Genomic DNA, 19,083 nt, shown 5'->3' with positions numbered 1-19,083 from the left:
AAATCGTTAGTGGCGTGACAGATGTGGAGAACTTTGCCAGGTGCCTGGCACACGGAAAACTGCCACTTACTGCCTGGAATTCATACAGAGCTAGGCCCAGGAGCTTGTGGGTATCCTGCCTCTCAGAGCAGGGACCCCACCAGCTCTGCACTCAGCTCTCCAGGAGAATAGAAAGCAGGATAAGATGATCCCAGTTAGAAGGCAGAGGTCAGCTACAGCAGGCCTGTGAAGACACCTGGGAGGACTTCACTCTGCACCTGACATGGCCCCTACCATGAAGGTCTGCTACAGGGTGCAGAGTTGAGGGTCTTGGATTCAGCTCTGTGACTGAGAAATCCCCAACCCCCACCTCTGGGAGGAGTTTTTCAGTTGTCCCAGGAGTTCTGCCCTAGTTAAAGAAAGAATCATTGCCTTCTGGCTTAGGGCAGAAAAAGGCTGCCTTCCTTGTTGGACATGTGGCTGAGGTCCTTATATAAGACCCTTCCAGGGGCAAGATGTAGGGCCCATTCAAAGGAAAATAGTAGAATAGCCCCTTTACAGCACTTTACAGTTTACAAGGAGCTTACAAGGTACACGGGCTGGGGTGTGGACTAGCCTCGGAGTTACCTACACAGGCTACGTGGGGAAACACAAGGAAAACATTTATCCAGCAGGAAATTACCCTCAGCCCCAAACAAGCCCCCAGGAATCTGGAGTTACCCACAATAAAGGTCTAAGTGAAGTACCCTTCTTCCAGTCCGCCTTTTTCAGGTCCTGTGACTACCTCCTTCTCCTTCCTCCACTGAAACTTACCTGTCTCTGGCCTACTATGGAATAGCTAGTTAATCTGATAATATAAATCCTAGAATAATAATCTGGTAAATTCCTCTGAGCTGGTTACTAACAAAGAGCCCCTCCTCCACATCCTCACCTTTTCTCTAGCCCCCTACTCCTGTCCAGCAATTCTCTCTCCCTGCTAGGTATAGTGTTCCCCTGCTCAAGAATCTGCAGTGACTCCCTAGTTCCTTCAGGGATCAGCTCAGTCTCATTGACTTGCATTCAAGGCCAAGGCCTATCTTGTCCCAATGTCCTTTGTGGCCTTCACTCTCACTCCTCCCCTCCACACACTTAGTCAAAGAAGCTCTGTCCTGATCCTCAGACATATCTTGGCCCTCCTGCCTCTGTCAAAGTTGCTTCTCTCTCCTATTTCCTCCTGCCAGTCCTTCTTCCAGATCCTCCCAGGCCATCAAAACCCCAATCAAATGCTGTTTCCAGGAACCTCTCCCTGATATAGCCAATCTAATGTGAGCCCTGCCAAACAGTAGCCCCTCTCTCTTGAACTTGACACTGACTACTCTGTATTGCAGTGGTGACTATCAGGTAATGGCCTGACCCAATAGGAAGGGCCCAGCATCCTCAGTCAGGCGGCCTGAGGTGGGATCCAGGCCCCACTGCTTGCCAGGTCTGTTACCAGTGTGCTGTGCTGAGTATACCTTGCCAGGCAAGGTGATGTTAACAGCTGGAAGAAGGCTGCCAGGCCTAGGAGGTCTAGAAGGAACGTGGGGTCACTAATGGTTCTAGTCTTGGGAGTTAGTGCCCTGGGGCTGAGATTCCTCTACAATGTGGCTATTGGCATAGGCAGGAGCACCGTACTGGGAGTCCAGAGCCAGGGCTTTCTTTCCTTTTTTTTTTTTTTTTAAGCTTATTTATTTATTTATTTTTGAGAGAGAGAATGAGTGAAGGAGGGGCAGAGAGAGGAAGAGAGATAGAGATTCCCAAGCAGTCTCCATACTGTCAGTGCAGAGCCCTGCACAGGGCTTGATCACACAAACTGTGAGATCATGAACCTGAGCTGAAATCCAGAGTCGAAATCCAGAGCCACCGAGGCTCCCCAGAGCCAGGATTTTGACTGTGTTCTTGAGTAAATGTGCTACAGTGACTACTTAGCAATGAGCACTGGGGAGAGGGGGTATGCTCCTGGGGGCTATCTGCTTTGACCTCTGGGCCTTAGTTGACTCTTCTCTAAAACAAGGGCACTGACCTCCAGATCAGAGGCCCCTGAGTGCGTTGTCCTCTGATTCTCTGGTGTCAGCGGGAAAGGGGTGGTGCTGAGACTGGCACAGTGGTTTGAGAGTTAACAGTCTTTTAAACCCTTCAACAAATATTTGTGGAACACTCTACTTCCATGGGGCCAGACAGGAGAACTTTCCAGAAAGCCCTTGTGACCATGCAGAAGGGCCCTGACTCCAGCTTCCATGCCTCCTCTCCTTATCCCAAGCCTGCCATGCAGAGTTTCAGCTGACTTAAATTTTTTTCCAACAAAGTAGGGGAAGGAATGAAGAAATCTGCACTGCCTAGGATGACATGGCCCTGACAGTGGAGGTGACAGCAGCAGAATGAGGAAGCAACAGTGATAGACTGACTCCTGTACCTGCCTGCACTCTCCTCCAGGTGGTCCAGGCTTCAGCTCCTGACTGGAGCTGGAAGCCAGAGCACCTTTCATGTCTTGGCTCCATGAGTATTTAGGCATGAAACCTAAGGCATCAGGACACCTCAGAGAACAAGGCCAACCAGGCTCTGCCCTCAAGGAGTTCCTGGTCCATAGGGAGAATAGCTAAGGCAACAGGTCAGTCCAGTATAATGTGGCCAGCACCACCATATTGGTACAGTCAGGAAGCTCCACACCCGGTCAAGAGACCTGAAGACTGAGCATGAGTCCACTATTTTGGAGGAAGCAGGAGGCCTGGAAACCATTCACTCTCCCCTTTTCTTTCTTTCCTTCCTCCCACCCTCCTTCCTTCCTTCTTTCCTTTCTCCCTTCTTCCTTCCTTCCTTCCTTCCTTCCTTCCTTCCTTCCTTCCTTCCTTCCTTCCTTCCTTCCTTCCTTCCTTCCCATATTTAACTGAGCACTGTGGTAATCCTGGAGTAGGAAAGCTTGCCTCATGGACTTACAGTATTGGGGTTGGGGGGGCATGCCCAGGCTGAGCTAGGGCTGTGGAGAAGTGGAAAGGGCTAATAGGGGATCAGATAAAGAATCAGGGCTTGGGGTACATGCATGTAGGAGGGGCAGGTGTCAGGAAGGACCTTTGAGTGGTGCGGAAGGGCTATTCTAAGACCCTTGAGCTGGGGATGCTCTGTGTGGATGGCAGGGGTGGGGAGGTCTTTTTCCTTTTGGGGCTTCAGCATCCTTGGTGTTGAACAAGACTGGAAACTCTGCTAGGGTAAATTCAGACTGCAGGTGGAAAGCACCTTTGAAGTCTGAAGAGCCACAGATGGATCTCCCTTGGGGAGGGCAGGATATGTGTAGGAGAAGGGGTGGGATAAGGTGCCCCCTTGCCAGGCCCCTCAGGTCCCAGCCCCAGCCCTGCCCAACTGCCCACAACACAGGATGGCAGCCCCTCTATTCCCTTACCCTTTCCTCTCCTCCCCAGCCCCCAGTGAGGAGGACTGGAGTCTTCAAAGACATCAGGCTAGGAGGTAGCAGTGGGGGTTCCTCCCCTGAGGCAGCTCCATGGCCCCTGCTGTGGCCTCCCCCACCTGCAGTAATGCAGTGAGAGTAAGGAAGCCTGGAGCCAAACCCCAGCTTCTCAGAGGGCAAAATCACCTGTCTTCTCCAGGTGCCTGTTCTCTGGGGAGAAAAATAATCCTTGCCTCTCTCCCAGGGTTGCTGTGAGAATTTCAAGTGAAATAATGGCTGAAAAACTGATGGGTGCACAAATGTGGGGGATTATTAGTACTATTATGTGTTAATTCTGAAGGCACAACAGAACAGGAGAAACTGAGCCTGCCTCGCTCCTCCCAAGGTGCCCACTTCCTCTTCATTTCTGCAGTCCACCCAGGCTTTGTGAAGACACAAATCCCCTCCCCGCCCCACTTCCCACACCCAAACCCCCCTAATTAAGTCCTTTACCTTCCCAGCTATCATTATCTAATCCCTAAGCCCTTTCTCACCCGTCTCCAGTTGTCCCAGGGAGTCAAATCCCTTTAGAATGAGGTGGCCCAGTTAGCTGTGAACCCAGAAGCTGGGGGCAGGGAGCAGGGACTTCAGGATTCCCCCCAAGTGGAGGAGAGAGTGGAGGAGGGCAGGAAGGGTGCTGGAGACCCTGCCCTGGCCTCTGGACTAGCTGGCATGAGCCTGGAGACTTCCTTTGTGCAGAGTGGGTTTTCATGTCTCCACCTGTACCCTGCATTCAAGATAGAATCCAGATTCTACAGTCAGACTTGTTCAGGGCAGGTCAGTGTCTTTGAGAAACAGAATGGCATGGGATGTGCCCCCCCCCCCCCCGCCTCTGAAGTCAGAATACCTGGGTTCACGCCCTGGTTCCATCACCTACCAAGGTTACCTGACCTCCATACCTCAATTTCCCTTCCATAAGATGGCAATGGTAATCTACTACCTCACATGACTTTGGTAAGATTAAATAAGCTAATTTGTGCAAAGGGGCCTTGAACAGTGCCTGGAACATAGTAAATGTATCGGCTGTTTTTATTTGTACTTCTTGTTTCTTCCCCCCATGATATTCTTGCAGTTCAGATCTTAACTCACACACCACCTCTCAGAGAGGCTTTTCTTCCCTTGGTACTGAAGCTGAGGTAGCCCCCAGTACCCTATCCCCCATGTTATTTTTTCTCCTTCATGTGGCACTTGGAAATTGTCTTGCTTGTATATGTGGTGGTGGTTTCCTATCTATTCTGAAGGGCTGGAGCCATTGCGGGTCCTGGTCACTGTTCCATGTCCAGTGCCTAGAACTCAGCAGGTGTTCCGCATTCATTTGTGGGCAGGACTCAGCACTCACTCTGCCCCCCAAGGGCTGGGACCAGGGAAGGAGCAGGCCCCAGCCACTCCTCCACTTGGTAGCTCTTTCTCCCCCTGACACCACAGTTAAGATGCTGCTACTCTGTACCTTTGCACCTGCCCTGGGTGATCTTTGGCAAGTCACCACCCCTCTCTGCACGTCTGGGTGACATAAGGGAGATGGCAATGTAACTAGGCAGATTTTTTAAATTTGCTTTTTTTATGTTAGTTTATTTTTGAGAGAGAGAGAGAGTGAGCACAAGTGGAGGAGAGGCAGAGACAGAATGGGACAGAGGATCTGAAGAGGGCTCTGTGCTGACAGCCCAATGCAGGGCTTGAACCCATGAGCCGTGAGATCATCACCTGAGCTGAAGTCGGATGCTTAACCACCCAGGTGCCCCGACAATCTAAGAATTTTCTAAGAAAATTTGTTGTATGTCCTGGAGCTCATGCCTATTAGGTGAAAGGACCTCAAGGATCTCTGAGGTCTGAAAATAGAGCCCTCCAGCCTAGCCTTCTCTTGTTGCCACTGGTCCTGAAAGCCCCCATGGGGGTAGGGGCGGGCTGCACTCCCCTGAGCTAGGCAGGCATTGCCTTACTGAAGGCCTTCTCTGAAAACAGCAGAGTGCAACACGAGGCCCCAACATGGTCCCCGGGAACTAGCCTGCCACCTGGTGACAGCTTGATTACATTGGCCCTCTTCCATCTCAGGAGGGTAGTCCTGGGCAGCAGACACATATTCTGGATAGGGACTTGCCTTCCCTGCCCTTCATCCTACTTCTAGCATTGCTCATGGAATGCTTTGTCCACTTTAATGCACAGCCTGGCATCACATTAAAGAATTCATTTCACAGCAAAGGAAGAGCAGTCATGGGCTTGTGCTCATGGAATTCACCAGCTTTCCCACATATTCTATTACTGGTGTTGATTCTAAAACATTTCACTGGCCCAACCCCGTTCCACTTGGGGTAACACATCCCATGCTTCACACTTTTTTTTTTTTTTTAAATTTTTTTTTTAATGTTTTTTATTTATTTCTAGGAGAGAGAGAGAGAAACAGACAGCATGAGCAGGGGAGGGTCAGAGAGAGAGGGAGTCACAGACTGAAACAGGCTCCAGGCTCTGAGCTGGCAGTCAGCACAGAGCCCGACGCGGGGCTCGAACCCACGAACCGCGAGATCATGACCTAAGCAAAAGTCGGTCGCTCAACCGACTAAGCCACCCAGGCGCCCCCCATGCTTCACACTTTTGTTAATAGCTTCATTTCTTACTAGGTCCCCTGTAACTTTAGGGGGTGAAGTAGACAAGGTGCACTGGGGCCTCCTCTACACAGTTCACAGCCCAGCCCAGGGCCAAGAAACCTTGTAATCCAAGACACAAGCCACTTGGAATCACAGCATGTCTGGTGAAAGCCTTCCCCACCCCCAAAGTGTTTGGTCCAGCTCCCATTTTACTTTATAGTTGGGGACATGAGCCAAGAAAAGGGAAGTGGCTTGCTCCTAGGAACATGGTAGAAAGAGTGACTGCCCTGTCCCTGCCAGCTCCCCACCCAGCCCCAGAAGTGAAGCAAGCTAGGACCTGAGGGGCTTGGCTCCTCTGGAAGGGCCCACAGGGCTGGGCAACCTCTCTGTCCATCCCTGAAGGCAGGGAACCCCAAGGTGCGGCACCAGATCCAGCTGCCTGCCTCTTCTTCCAGCTAGGATCCCTTCCTTCCCTGTTGGTTCCTCTAGTCTCATCCTCCTCAGATGCTGTGATCCCAAGCAGGGCCTCTCCTGGCATTCATTCCCTGCAGTCAATCTCCTGACCTTTGCTGCCCTGTCCTTGGGCTAATACTCCCTCCAACAGTAGCTCCCATCTTCACTGGTCCTCTGCCTGCCCGCCCCTCCCCCCACCCCCCAACCCACCACACACAACAGCAGAAGGGCCCTAGCTGGGCTGGGCTATACCCTGCCACGTTTACACTAGCTCCCCAAGCACTTGCCTCTTCAAGGGTAACTAAGGGTTACCCAGTGGGAGGACAGACCACAAGGGACTCTGATTACTCACCAAGTTTACAGGGGTGCTCAGACTCCCACTGATGGAAAGCTAGGATGTGGATATTCGTGGGGAAGCAGAAACTTGTTGTTCCAGGCTGGTGACAGGTAAAGGCAAGGCTCTGTGCCTGGTTCATGTGTGCGCATTAAGGGGGGCAGTGAGGTCTCCTTGCCTGGGTGGGCAGGATGGGGGTTAGGGAGTAAGTAGTAAGAATAGGGATTGGCAGACAGTGGAGCCAACAGCCTGGCTGATTACAGGGTATGTATTTGCAACCCTATCATTGGGGCTGACAGATGGGCTGGGACATCCACAGACCTGGAGAAACAAGACTGTCAGTGGACACCAAGGGACCCACACAGTGCATCTTGCAGATTGTGAAAAGTACTTTCTTCTTCTTTTTAAATATTTATTTATTTTTGAGAGAGAGAGTGAGAGCGAGAGAGAGAGCAAGAGCACATGTAAGGGAGGGGCAGAGAGAGAGAGAGAGAGAGAGAGAGAGATACGGATTGCCTTGAATCTGTACATTGCTTTGGGTAGTATGGCCATCTTAGCAATATTAAGTCTACCAATCCATTAGCATGGATGTCTTCCCATTTATTTATCTTCTTTAATTTATTTCAGGAATATTTTGTAGTTTTCAATACACATGTTTTTCAGTTCCTTGCCTAAGCTTATTTCCAGGTAATTTAACATTTTGTGGAAACTATCATAAATAGAATTATTACCTTAATGTTCTTTTAAAATCATTCATTGATGGTGTAGAGATACACAACTGATTTTTGTGTGTTTATCTTATACATCCTGACTTTTCTTAAAAGTTTATTTATTTTGAGAGAGAGAGAGAGCATGTGCAAGCAGGGGAGGGGCAGAGAGAGAGAGAGAGAGGGAGGGAGGGAGGGAGAGAGAGAATCCCAAGTAGGCTCCATGCTGTCAGGCTGGAGCCCAATGAGGGGCTGCATCTCACAAATTGGGAGATCATGACCTGAGCCAAAATCAAGAGTCGGGCCCTTAACCAACTAAGCCACCCAGGTACCCCTAAACCCTGATGTTTTGGGGCTTAAATAGTATATATTATTTGAAGACTTGCTTTTTGTGCTAAACATTTATTAGAATTGTCTATGATGATACGCACGACTAATACATTTGTTTTTCTCTGTTGCATGGTATTTTACATATGAAGATACTACAGTTTATTTCTTCTCTTAGTAATGACAAGTCAAGCTATTTTAGTCTTTTACTATTCAAGCAGGGCTGCTCTGCACATACCCAGGGAATGGTTCTCACCTGGGACTGTACATTAGAGTCATCTGGAGTATAAGCTTTTTGTCATTACCAGCAACAAGGCCCCACCTCCAGAGATCTGTTGATTTGGAGTAGGGTTTGGTAGTAGCAGTTTTTAGAAGATCCTTAGATGGTTCTAATGTTCAGTCTGGTTCAGTGGTTCATAGACTGAACCACTATTCTAGAGCATATACCTAGGAGTGGGATTCCTGGGAGTGTACGTTTTCAGTTTGATTTGATGGAAAATTGTTGCCAACTGTACAGTACAACCAAGCCATACCACCCTCAGTAGCATATAGATCCCATTACTCCACATCCCTACCAACCCATGACACTGTCAGATTTTAAATTTTTGCCAGTTGATCTCTCATGTGATCTTAACTTGTATTTCCCTGATTACTGACGAGATTGAGCACCTTTATATATTTATTGACCATTCTTGTTTCTCTTTTGTCAGATGCCTATTCCCTTATCTATGCATTTGTACATTCTGCAGAGAAATCCTTTGGTTGCAAATACCTCCTTCCAGTTTGTGGCTTCCCCTGCCATTTTATTACAAGGTTCTGATTAACAGAAGTTTGTCATTTTAGGGGTGCCTGGGTGGCTCAGTCAGTTAAGCGTCAGACTTTGGCTCAGGTCATGATCTTCTGGTGTGTGAGTTTGAGCCCCATGTCGGGCTCATTGCTGACAGTTCAGAGCCTAAAGCCTGCTTCAGATTCTGTGTCTTCCTTTCTCTCTGTCCCTCTCCAGCTTGCTCTCTCTCTCTCTCTCTCAAAAATAAACATTAACATTTTTTTTAGAAGTTTATCGTTTTATTATAGATGCGTTTTTCAATGTTTCCCTTTATGTTTTTACATAGTAAAAAAATCTCTCCTGACCTTGAAGTAAATGCGACAGTCTTTTATATTTCTCTCTAAAAATATTTAGAGTATTACTTTTCATATTTAGATCTTTAATTCACACAGAATTGATTTTTTTTTTGTGTACGATGCTCAGGAGAGGTCCAATTTCATTTCTTTTCCGTATGGTTAACTCACTTTCTTAGCACAATTTGCCAAACAGTCCATTATACTGCCTCTCACACTCCACAGCTGCAGCGCTCCCTCTAACATAGCCACATTTACATGTGGAGGCCAGTTTCTGGCTTCTCAGTTGGATGCCATTTGTCTGTCTTTCAACTTATATCCTTACATCGGACTGTCTTATTCTCTCCATCTTATTCTTCAGGAGCATCTTGACAGTTCATTGGTGATTATACAGAGGTTCACTATAAAATTCTTTCATTTTTTTCTGTATGTTTGAAAATTTTTTAAATAAAATATTGGGGGGAAGAGTGTTGTGGCTTATCTGGCCTTTGCCCTTTAATTGGGATACAATTTTTATAAAAAATTTATTTATTTATATTTGAGAGAGAGAGAAAGAGACAGAGAATCCCAAGCAGGCTCTGTGTGCCAGCGCAGAGCCCGACATGGAACTGGGATTCACGAACCATGAGATCACACCTGAGCCAAAATCAAGAGTCGGAAGCTCAACAGACTGAGCCACCCAGGCGCTCCAGGATACAATTTTTAAAAGGTTCAGGTTTCAGATGAGGTGGTTCCCAGAAGCCACAACCTTTTGGAGAAAAGGATGAGTTTTAGGACAATGTGCGGACCTTTCACATTCCTGTAGGCATCAGAAATTGTTAGAGATGAGACAGTGCTGTTCTAATATTGTGCCCATTTCACTACCCAGGAAAGTGACCTGCCTGAAGACCCAGCCTGTGGGCCCCCCTAAGGAGCTGTGTCTGGCCTACTTTGTCTAGGCAAGCACCCCCAGCCCTTCTCTCAGGCCCTCCAAGACCCTTGCCTCAATCTCCCCCATCTGCTTCCCACGCCAGTCTCTGGCTCTTTCTCCTGGAGCTAGGTCTGGCGGAAAGATAGAAGCCCAGGAAGGAGGGGGGTGTGACTTGACCAAGGCCACACCTTATGACCTATGACTGTGACCCTAGGGCTGTCGCACAGCAAGGGCCAGCCAGCCTCCAGGCCATCACACATCCCTTGTTCCTGCCCTTCTGGAGCCCCCCCTGTGGCCAACTATCTCCCTCGGTCTTTCCTGCTCGGTCTCTCGGCCAGTCTGACAAGCGGTGACTGCCAACTCTGACTTCCCACTTCCGCAGACCTCTACCCGGGCTCCGCCCCATTCCAGCCTCTGAGGCCGCCGGCGTCAAAGTTCTCCGCAGCCACTAGGGGGTGCGCGCGGCCCAGTCTGGGCGCTGGAGTCGCCGAACCCCTCCCCATCCTGGCGCCCCGCCCCGTCCGGCCCCGGCCCCGCCCCTCCCGGCGTCCCGCCCCGTCCCGCCGCGGCCTAGTTCCTTCGGCTCCCCAACCCCCCGTCCCTCCCCCCGCGCCTCGGACCCCCCCCTCCCCCCCAGCTCCCGTCTTGTCTGCTCGCCGGGTCTGGCCATGGGCTCCGCCGCTCGCCCAGCGCGGAGGTCGCCCCCGCCGCCGCCTCCGCCGCCGCCATCGCCGCTGCTGCTGCTGCTGCCCCTGCTGCCGCTCTGGCTGGGCCTGGCAGGACCCGGGGCCGCGGCAGACGGCAGCGAGCCTGCGGCCAGGGCGGGGCGGGGCGGGGCCCGCGCCGTGAGAGTGGACGTGAGGCTGCCGCGACAGGACGCTCTGATCCTGGAGGGCGTCAGGATTGGCCCCGAAGCCGACCCAGCACCCACGCTGGGCGGTCGACTGCTGCTGGTGAGCGCAGCCGAGCCATCTGGCTCCGCACCCAGGTCCGGCCTTCATCCTGGACCAAGCCCTAGTAGCCCAGGGCCCTCTCCCCAGGCTTCCCAGGCCCCAGATTCCGGCTTCCAAATCCTGAGATCCAGAGGCTGTCCCCTTAAACTCGCTTCCAAATCCTGTCCTTGAATCCTCTGTGTGTCCGACTCCTCTTCTTCCCCCTCCTCCCTCTGCTCATGGTCCCCTGCCCCGCAGATGGACATCGTGGATGCTGAGCAGGAGGTGCCGGTAGAAGGCTGGATTGCAGTGGCATATGTGGGCAAGGAGCAGGCGGCTCAGTTCCACCAGGAGAGTCAGGGCAGCGGCCCACAAGCCTATCCTAAGGCCCTGGTCCAGCAGGTGCAGGGGGTGTATGTGGGAAAGGGGGCTGGAGGAAGGGGTTTCAAGGCATCTGCTAGAGCCAGACTACTATGTGAGCCCCTAAGGAGCTTCCAGAGAAACCCTGGGCCTGGGTGAGGCAGGGGTCCCCAGTTTGTAGAACTGAGTCAGTCCGGAGTGGAAGCAGGGAGGTGGGAGGTGGCCACAGAGAGTCAGGAAGCTTCACAGGCTCAGAGTATCAGATGGGGAGGTTCCTGCCGAGGGTCTGGGGGCAGGCCTGTCCTGCTAGGACCAAGGAAGGCACAGAATCATTTGGGTCCCACAGAGCATCTGGGGGAATGGCAGGAAGAATAAGACTTTCTGCCCTTGACCTCAAAGAGTGTACAGCCAGTCTGTCCAGAGGAAACACCTGTTACAGAGCCAGGAGCTAAGAACCGTGTCGTGGGTGGTGAGGCAGGTGTGTGGGCAGGGTGCCTGCCAGCTTCTGCCTCTGTCCCCCTGCAGATGCGGAGGGCGCTCTTCCTGGGAGCCTCTGCCCTGCTCCTTCTCATCTTGAACCACAACGTGGTCCGAGAGGTAAACCTGTTCAGGCAGTGGGGGTGTGCAGGCCAGGGAAGAGGGGGGCAAAACCAGCTGACCTTCTTGTTCATTAACAGCTAGACATATCGCAGCTTCTGCTCAGACCAGTGATTGTCCTCCATTATTCTTCCAATGTCACCAAGCTACTGGAGGCACTGCTGCAGTAAGTTGGGGTTTGGGTTTCAAAGGACTGGGCCTGGGAGTCTGGGTCCTGAGAGGCCCTGAATCTGCCATGGTCTCAGGGGTCTCGGGATCAGGGCTTTTCCTGTTAACCTCAAAGCTATAGTCTCTTGGTCTGAAAAATGGGTGAGGGGATTGGAAGAAGGTGCCAGGGCCTGGAGCAAAGAGATAGCTCTAGGGACAGAGAATTGGCTCCAGCAAGGAGGAAATTGGATTCCTGATTGACAGGTTCTTTCTGGGACTTGCAGGCCTCCCTGGCCTGGCTGATAGAACTGGAAAAACCAATAGCCAGGAAGGGCCTGGGGGCCAAAGCAGAAGGGCTGTGGGAGGATACTTGGGGTATCCTTTTTCCTACAAGGCTGGGGTGGATGGGTCTGGTCCCTGTGGCTTTCCCTCCCAGGAGGACCCAGGCCACAGCTGAGATCACCAGTGGAGAGTCCCTGTCAGCCAATATCGAGTGGAAGCTGACCCTGTGGACCACCTGTGGCCTCTCCAAGGATGTCTACGGAGGATGGCAGGACTTGGTGTGCCTGGGAGGCAGTCGGGCCCAGGAGCAGGTGGGTGCCTGGGGGGAGGAGGCTCAGGTGGGGCCACACACATGCATTGTCTCAGATCCTGTGGCCTCTCCTTGCCTGGATGGCCAGGACCACTTCTTCCACCTGCCAGGGCTGAAATAAGTCTTCACTGACGTGGTGAGTGCTCAGTGCAGTGCCTTACTGGGCTCATGCACAGTGTCAGCTGCTATTGTCATGTTATTCTCTCACCCAGAAGCCCTCTTAGGCTGCCCATTGCCTGCAGAATAAAGCTCAGGCTCCTTAGTCTGGCTTTCACAGCTCTCCTAATTACTCACCTATCCTTTCTTTCCTAGCTTTCTCTTTGTATTCTGCACCTTGTGCTATTTTCTGGCCTTTGCACACACTCCACTGGGCCTTGTCCATGCCTGCTCTTTTTCTCTGTCTCCGTATGTCCCCGTCTGCCTGCTTTCTTTGGAAAGCTTCCCTCCCAACCTCAGCTCACTGTTCCCCTCTTCCAAATCACAGCAGTGCTTTGTCAGACCCTTCACAGGGTTCTTAGGACAGGCCATCCTGTATATGTGTTGGGGAATGGGTGTCTCCTGAAGGCTGGGGCTATGTCTTACTTGTCTCTGGATTTCTCAATGCTGGGCATTAAAGGGTTCAAAGATACTCCATCCACAAGCATTTATTGAGTCCCTACTCTGAAGGGCAGGCATGTCCTGGTCTCCTGGTGGGCAGCCTCTGGTAGGTGTTGGTGGATGTGGACCATGCAGGGCAGCTTTAAGTGAGGCAGACTTGCAACTTTAGCTGAGTGATCTCAGGCTGTATGTTTAACTTTTCTGGTCTCATTCCCTTGCTTGTGAACCAAGGCCAGCACAAGCCATAGGGTTGTCAGGGGCTCGTGTACATAAAGCTCACAGTGGGCAGGGAGCAGAGGGACAGGTGCTGCTATTCTGAATATCTTCATTGTTAGAAGTTCTTGAATAAGTTAGCAGTCATCAGCAGATAACTTTTGAGATCCTACGACCCTTAGGCCTCCATGGGAAGGGCTGTGAAGGGTCCAAAAGACCTGTGACACCCGGGCTCTGTCCTGAAGGGCTCAAAGACAAGCAGGGAAGATCTCTCACATGAAAAGGCCTCCTCAGTTCAGCCCAGCTTGTACTAATTCCTGTTTGAGCAGCAGGAACTGAACCACAGTCCTGTGAAGGGAAGGAGCGGCCACTGGAACTAGGGGAATGGAAGGGCTTTCTGGAAGAAAAGGGAGCCCCACCATATTTCCCCCTGGAAGGCAGCCCACACAGACCTCTGGGTGGGGCAGGCCTCTGGTGAGGGGCTGTTAGAGGAGAGGAAGTACATGCAGAAAGGCTGGAGATAGGGAAGGGGCAGGCTGGGCAAGGGGCCCCGAGGTGGGAATGTACACAGTCTTCAGATCAGCGTGGCTGGTACAGAGGGCAAAGCTGAATAGCCACGTTGCTGGCCAGGGTGGGCCCATACAATTGTTGGCTAGCCATGATAGCGGAGGTATCTTAAGGGTGGCTGGAGCCAGCTCTCAGCCCCAACCCCAGGGCCTAGTCGCCATCCTTCCAGCCTCAAAATCCAGAGCTACAGAACCCGTGTATCAGAAAGGTCAGATGAACCACTCCCTTACTGCTCGGATGGACAGATCCTGGCCTTCCCTCCTCACCTGTGGGTCCCTAGAATGTGCTGGGCCTGGGGAAGCTGGTCTCCAGCCTGCATCAGAGCTCCAAGGTGGTCATGCCCTCCACTCACACAGTGCTCACAGGCTGCTCCAAGACATGGAGCTCCGGGTTCTGCCATGGAGAGCTTACACTGCAGTGGCCACTGAGCCCTGCCATGTGTCAGCCTGGCTCAGCAGGGCAGCTCCAGCCCTGGGCTCATGGGGCCCCACCTGGGGAGGAGATAGGCCATGGCCGTCACTCTGCTGGGTTGAACACTGGAGCTGGTGGTGGGCATGGGCCCTCTGGGGCACAGCAAATGCCATCTGAGCTCAGCCTAGAGGGTTGGGGAGAGCTTCCTGGAGCAGGTTTACAAGGGAGACAGAGACTAGAGGGAAGAGGGTGATGAACAGAAAGCTGGGGCTCACTGACATCTCTTGATAATGGTTTCTCAGGTACCACCGCTGAGCAAGATTAACATCTTGTGACACTAGTAGGACCCAGCCTTGTCCTGAGTTGTAGCGAATCATTTCTTATCCTCTCTCCCAAGATGATGATGGACTTCATTGTTGGCTGAGGAAGAACATGATGGCAGAAAGCTACTAGGAATGCACAACACTTTTAAATGAATGCATTCATTAGTGCTAACACATCCAAAGACCCTGTGAAACGGTGGGCCTGTGTGGGTGAGCTGGCTGGATTTTGCTTACTCTGCCACATCATTTCCTGAGCCAGCTGTTTGGTAGTCAAAGTCCAGTTGCTATATTGTTGTGGGGGGAGTTAAGTCAAGGTCATTGCATGCCCCCACCCCAGAACTCTGAGGCCCTCAGGGGCCTCACGAAGGCTGAGGCAGATCAGATATGGTTCCCTCCTGCCAGTGGGAGTCTGAAGACCACCAACGGCAGCGCCAAGGAAGCACACAGTAGAGAGTGTGAGGAGGGCTGGGCTGGGCAGGGGGAGGCAAGTGGGAGCATTTGCTTAGCCCTGGAGGTCAGGGAGAGCTCTGGAGCAAGGGGCTTCCAAAGGCATTAGCCAGGGGAAGGGGTGAGGAAGAACTGGGAACATAAGGAGCAAGGAGCAGAGTGGGTGGGAGATCTAGGGCCTTGCTAGAGGGCTGCTAGAGAAGTTTTCTTCAGAGGGTGGGGGCATTGCAGGGAGGAGTGTCCAGCAGGGGTCCTGTATGACCAGGTTTGCAGGTAAGATCCTTGTGACTGTGGGAAGTGGGCTAGTGAGGCTGGAGCAGGTCACACAAAGAGTGAAGGGGTGGGATGGAAGGAAGGGATGCATGAGACCCCTAAGCGTGAAGCCACAGGGGACCATGTGAATGCTCTGCCCACACGGAAGTGGGTAAGTGATGGCACCCAAGGAAGTAGACCAGGAGAAGTATAGGTTAGGGATGGGGATGGGAAGGTGAGCTGGAGAGGGGCTGGGGAGTGTGTACGGCTGCCAGAGAGAAGCTTCCAAGTATGCAGAACGTACTGAGTTTGTTGCCCAAGAGAGGCCTGGGCTGGGGACACATGTGGGTCCCCTCAGCAGCTGGACGAAGAGTTGTGTAGACAGCCAAGGCAGACCCTGGGAGCACACAGATGGGAGGGACAGAGGCTTCCAAAGAGGCAGCCAGGAGCCTGCAGGGACACAGTACCAACAGACCTTACCGGCCTGGCCCTCGAAGTGGATTTACTGTGGGAAGAGTGTGGAGTGGCCCCAAGATCCCTGACACCCTGATCTCCTCCCCAGAAGCCCCTGCAGCAGCTGTGGAACGCCATCCTGCTGGTGGCCATGCTCCTGTGCACAGGCCTTGTGGTCCAGGCCCAGCGGCAGGCATCAAGGCAGAGCCAGCGGGAGCCCGGAGGCCAGGTGAGAGCCAGCTCCTGGGAGCCCCAGTGCCCCCAGCCCTCCAGCCTACCCTCTAACTGTGCCTGCCCTCCCCCAACAGGTGGATCTGTTCAAGCGCCGTGTGGTGCGGAGACTGGCATCACTCAAGACCAGGCGCTGCCGTCTGGGCAGGGCAGCACAGGGGCCCCCAGAGCCTGGTGCTGAGACCTGCGCTGTGTGTTTGGACTACTTCTGCAACAAGCAGGTTAGTGCCCTGGGCAGAGGCCAGCCATCAGCTGACCCATAATGTCTCTCACTCTACTCCCGAGAGACCCAGAACCATTCTGACCAGGCCCTTACCCTCCCAGTCCCCACTATAACTAGGAAAGCAGAATGAGGGGGGATGGGGATAGGCCACAGGACTTTCATTTTCCCAGCTCAGTTAGGGGCCAGGCTCCCCACTTGGAGGCTTGACCTTTGGGGCCTGAATCCTTGCCTCTCACCCTGCAGTGGCTCCGGGTGCTACCCTGTAAACATGAGTTTCACCGAGACTGTGTGGACCCCTGGCTGATGCTCCAGCAGACTTGCCCGCTGTGCAAATTCAACGTCCTGGGTAAGCACCAAGGGTGGGAGCCCTTGGCTGGACGTATACCTGCTTCCCGCCTGACCCTTCCCTCCCTGTTTTTTCCTCCTTCCCTGCAGGGAACCGCTACTCAGATGATTAGCTGCCACAGCTGGGTCTCTGCACATGGGCAAGGGACCCTCCTGCCTTCACCCTGGCCCTAGGCCTGGGCTCGTGGAACAGAATAGCAGATGGATAGGAAGCTCTGCCGGTGGGAGGAAGGATAGGGGCCTCCCCTGCTAGGGGGCAAGGTGCCCCATCATATTCATACTGGGAAGGAGGGACCACAGCCCCCAGTTAAGGATGCAGGGTCTGGACCTGCCAGTCAAGAGGGAAAAGCCACTTTGGGGCCCTTCTCTGCCATCCTGGGGTGTCTGTGCCTGCCCTCCCCACAGGCAACCCCCATGACCTGGGATGGGGACCCTGGGAAAGAGGGTGTGGGGCGGTACAGCTGTTCCCAGGGCTCTGGCATCTCTCTGACCTGCCGGTCCGGGCATCCCTGGGGGCTGAGGCTGCAGTGGCTGGCCCGGCTTTGTGCTTATTTATTGGGGTTTGGATTGCGGGAGGAGCTGCTGGCCTTGGGGACACCCTGGCCTGACCGCCTTTCAGGACACATCTTGGTCAAGGCTGTGATGGTCAACCCAGAGGCCCCTCCGCTGATACTGCCCTCAGCCCTTGAACACTGGGAGGTGTGAGTGCTACCGCCTGTCCGGCTGGGCTCCCTTCCAGGCCTGGCTGGGACCAGAGGCCTCAGGAGCCATCCAGTCCTGTGCTTCTTAGCTGGGCTACACGTGGCTGACCAGGATACTTGAAGCTGCAGGATAAATGTGGTGCATCTTTTAGGGGCAGCCGGTTTTTTTAGATTTGGGGTAGGAGAGGTTTAATAATGAAGTAAACATGGATATATTTTAACATAAGCTACCAGATTCGTGTGGATGTTTTAAGACAGAAAAGTCACTTTGGGCTCTATTGCATGGGAGGTGGATTCTAAGATGGGCCCCACGATCTCCCAGCCCTTCTGAACATGCCCTGTTATAAACCTGCAACTGTGAGTCTATTGGATTTAACTCTCATGATTAGGTTTTGTTATATGGCACAGTTGACCTTAAGATAGGGAAAATATCCAAGAGGGCCTAATCTAACACAAAAGCCTATTAGAAGCAGAGAGTTTTCTCTGGTTAGTGGAAGAAGAGGAAGTCAAAAAGTTGAAGCAGGAAGGCCATTCAATGCATGAGAAATTCTCTGTTGCTGACTTAAAGATGGAGGGGGCCACTTGGCAAGGAAGGCAGATAGCCTTTAAGAGCTGTGTGTGGCCCCGGCTGCCAGTGGCCAGCAAAGAAGTGGACCTCAGTCCTATAGCTTCAAGAATGTGAATTCCGCCAACAATCAGAATGAGCCTGGGAAAGGGCTTCTTTCCCAGAGCTGTTGGAGGAATGTAACTTGGCAGATACTTTGATGTGAGTCTTTTAAGATCCTGAACAGAGAAGCCAGTCACAGAGCCTGCCTACTAGACTTCCAACCTACAGAACTGTAAGCAGAGGGGGGCTGAGCTGTGATGGGTCCTCCCCTCCCCCTGGATTTGGGCCCATGCCTCCTGCCTCAGGGACCCCATCCCAAGGGCTGGATCTCTCCTGTGAGGGGCAGTGCCAGGGCACCCCGGCCTCCCTCAGGTATGCCATGTTCCACAGAAGCAAGGGTTGGGCAGACAGTGGCCATGCCAGCCCAGCTATACACATGGCCCCTCTTGACCCTTCTCTGTAAATTGAGGCACACTACCTCCTGGCCTCCTCACCAGGAGAATGTCATAGGAAGCTGGGAGTGCCTACCGTGAGAAGTCCTCAGCAAGGCCTTAGAGCTTATCCTTCACTGATGAGGTGATTCAAGGCAGGCTGGAGGCTTCATGAGGAAAGCTGGACGGTGGGCCTGGCGTGGTTGGTGGCATCGGTGCCTGGGCCCCAAGAGACAGGCCTGGGAAAGCCAAGGCTTGCTGGGTGTCTGGTTAGGTAAGGCCCTGCCCTGCCTTCTAGGAATCCAACCTCCTGGATTTAGAAAACCCCTTGTGACTCACATTTCTTGAAGGTGAACAGTTTCTCAGTAAAAGGAGGACTGCCTTTCTTGGGTCCTTAATGTGCTCATCCCAGGTTCAGAGCTGGGGCAAGAGGCCTCAGGCCCAAAGCCCAGCCTGGGGCTGGGGAAGGCTTCCCTGCCCTCTGCCTGCCTCTGTGAGCCCAGAGCCAGGACCCTGTTCTCTGACGCCTTTCTGCCTCATACACCCTCACTGGGCCTACCTTGGGAGCTGCTCTCCTTCCCTGACACACCCCCTACCCTGACCCTGCTCTTCACTGGTAGGGGTCACTGAGTCCACATCACCCTTTTGCCCTTGCTGTAGGCCTTTCACCTGGCCCAGGTGCTAGAGCTGCTTTCGGTTCTTGGTGTGCCCTCTTCTCCCACTGCCCTGTCAGGACGGAGGCAGGTAGTGCCCATTTACTGAAGGTCCACAGTGTGCTAGGCTTCTGCT

General features: G+C 52.9%; 1 protein-coding gene across 1 annotated transcript; it reads left to right on the top strand.

The window, feature by feature from the left end:
* Nucleotides 1-10,452: 10,452 nt before the first annotated feature.
* RNF215 (ring finger protein 215) lies at nucleotides 10,453-17,482 on the top strand. The gene is made up of 9 exons (XM_039225732.1): nucleotides 10,453-10,818; nucleotides 11,056-11,199; nucleotides 11,683-11,754; nucleotides 11,835-11,920; nucleotides 12,338-12,494; nucleotides 15,866-15,985; nucleotides 16,065-16,208; nucleotides 16,454-16,556; nucleotides 16,646-17,482. The coding sequence occupies exons 1-9, from the start codon at nucleotides 10,534-10,536 to the stop codon at nucleotides 16,666-16,668; spliced, it is 1,134 nt and encodes a 377-aa protein (XP_039081663.1). The 5' UTR covers nucleotides 10,453-10,533; the 3' UTR covers nucleotides 16,669-17,482.
* The last annotated feature ends 1,601 nt before the right edge of the window (nucleotides 17,483-19,083 follow it).

Source organism: Hyaena hyaena, unplaced genomic scaffold (genome assembly GCF_003009895.1).
Source record: "Hyaena hyaena isolate Hyena2069 unplaced genomic scaffold, ASM300989v1 scaffold_19, whole genome shotgun sequence".
In the NCBI taxonomy this organism is placed as follows: domain Eukaryota; kingdom Metazoa; phylum Chordata; class Mammalia; order Carnivora; family Hyaenidae; genus Hyaena; species Hyaena hyaena.
Note: the sequence above shows the minus strand (reverse complement) of the source record. Positions and strands in the feature narration are given on the sequence as shown.

Excerpts from the sequence above, each read along its gene's own strand:
- RNF215 (XM_039225732.1), top strand. The coding sequence starts at position 10,534 with ATGGGCTCCGCCGCTCGCCCAGCGCGGAGGTCGCCCCCGCCGCCGCCT. Across the intron at positions 11,755-11,834 it reads ACCACAACGTGGTCCGAGAG|CTAGACATATCGCAGCTTCT; the intron begins GTAAACCTGTTC and ends GTTCATTAACAG. Across the intron at positions 15,986-16,064 it reads AGCGGGAGCCCGGAGGCCAG|GTGGATCTGTTCAAGCGCCG; the intron begins GTGAGAGCCAGC and ends CTCCCCCAACAG.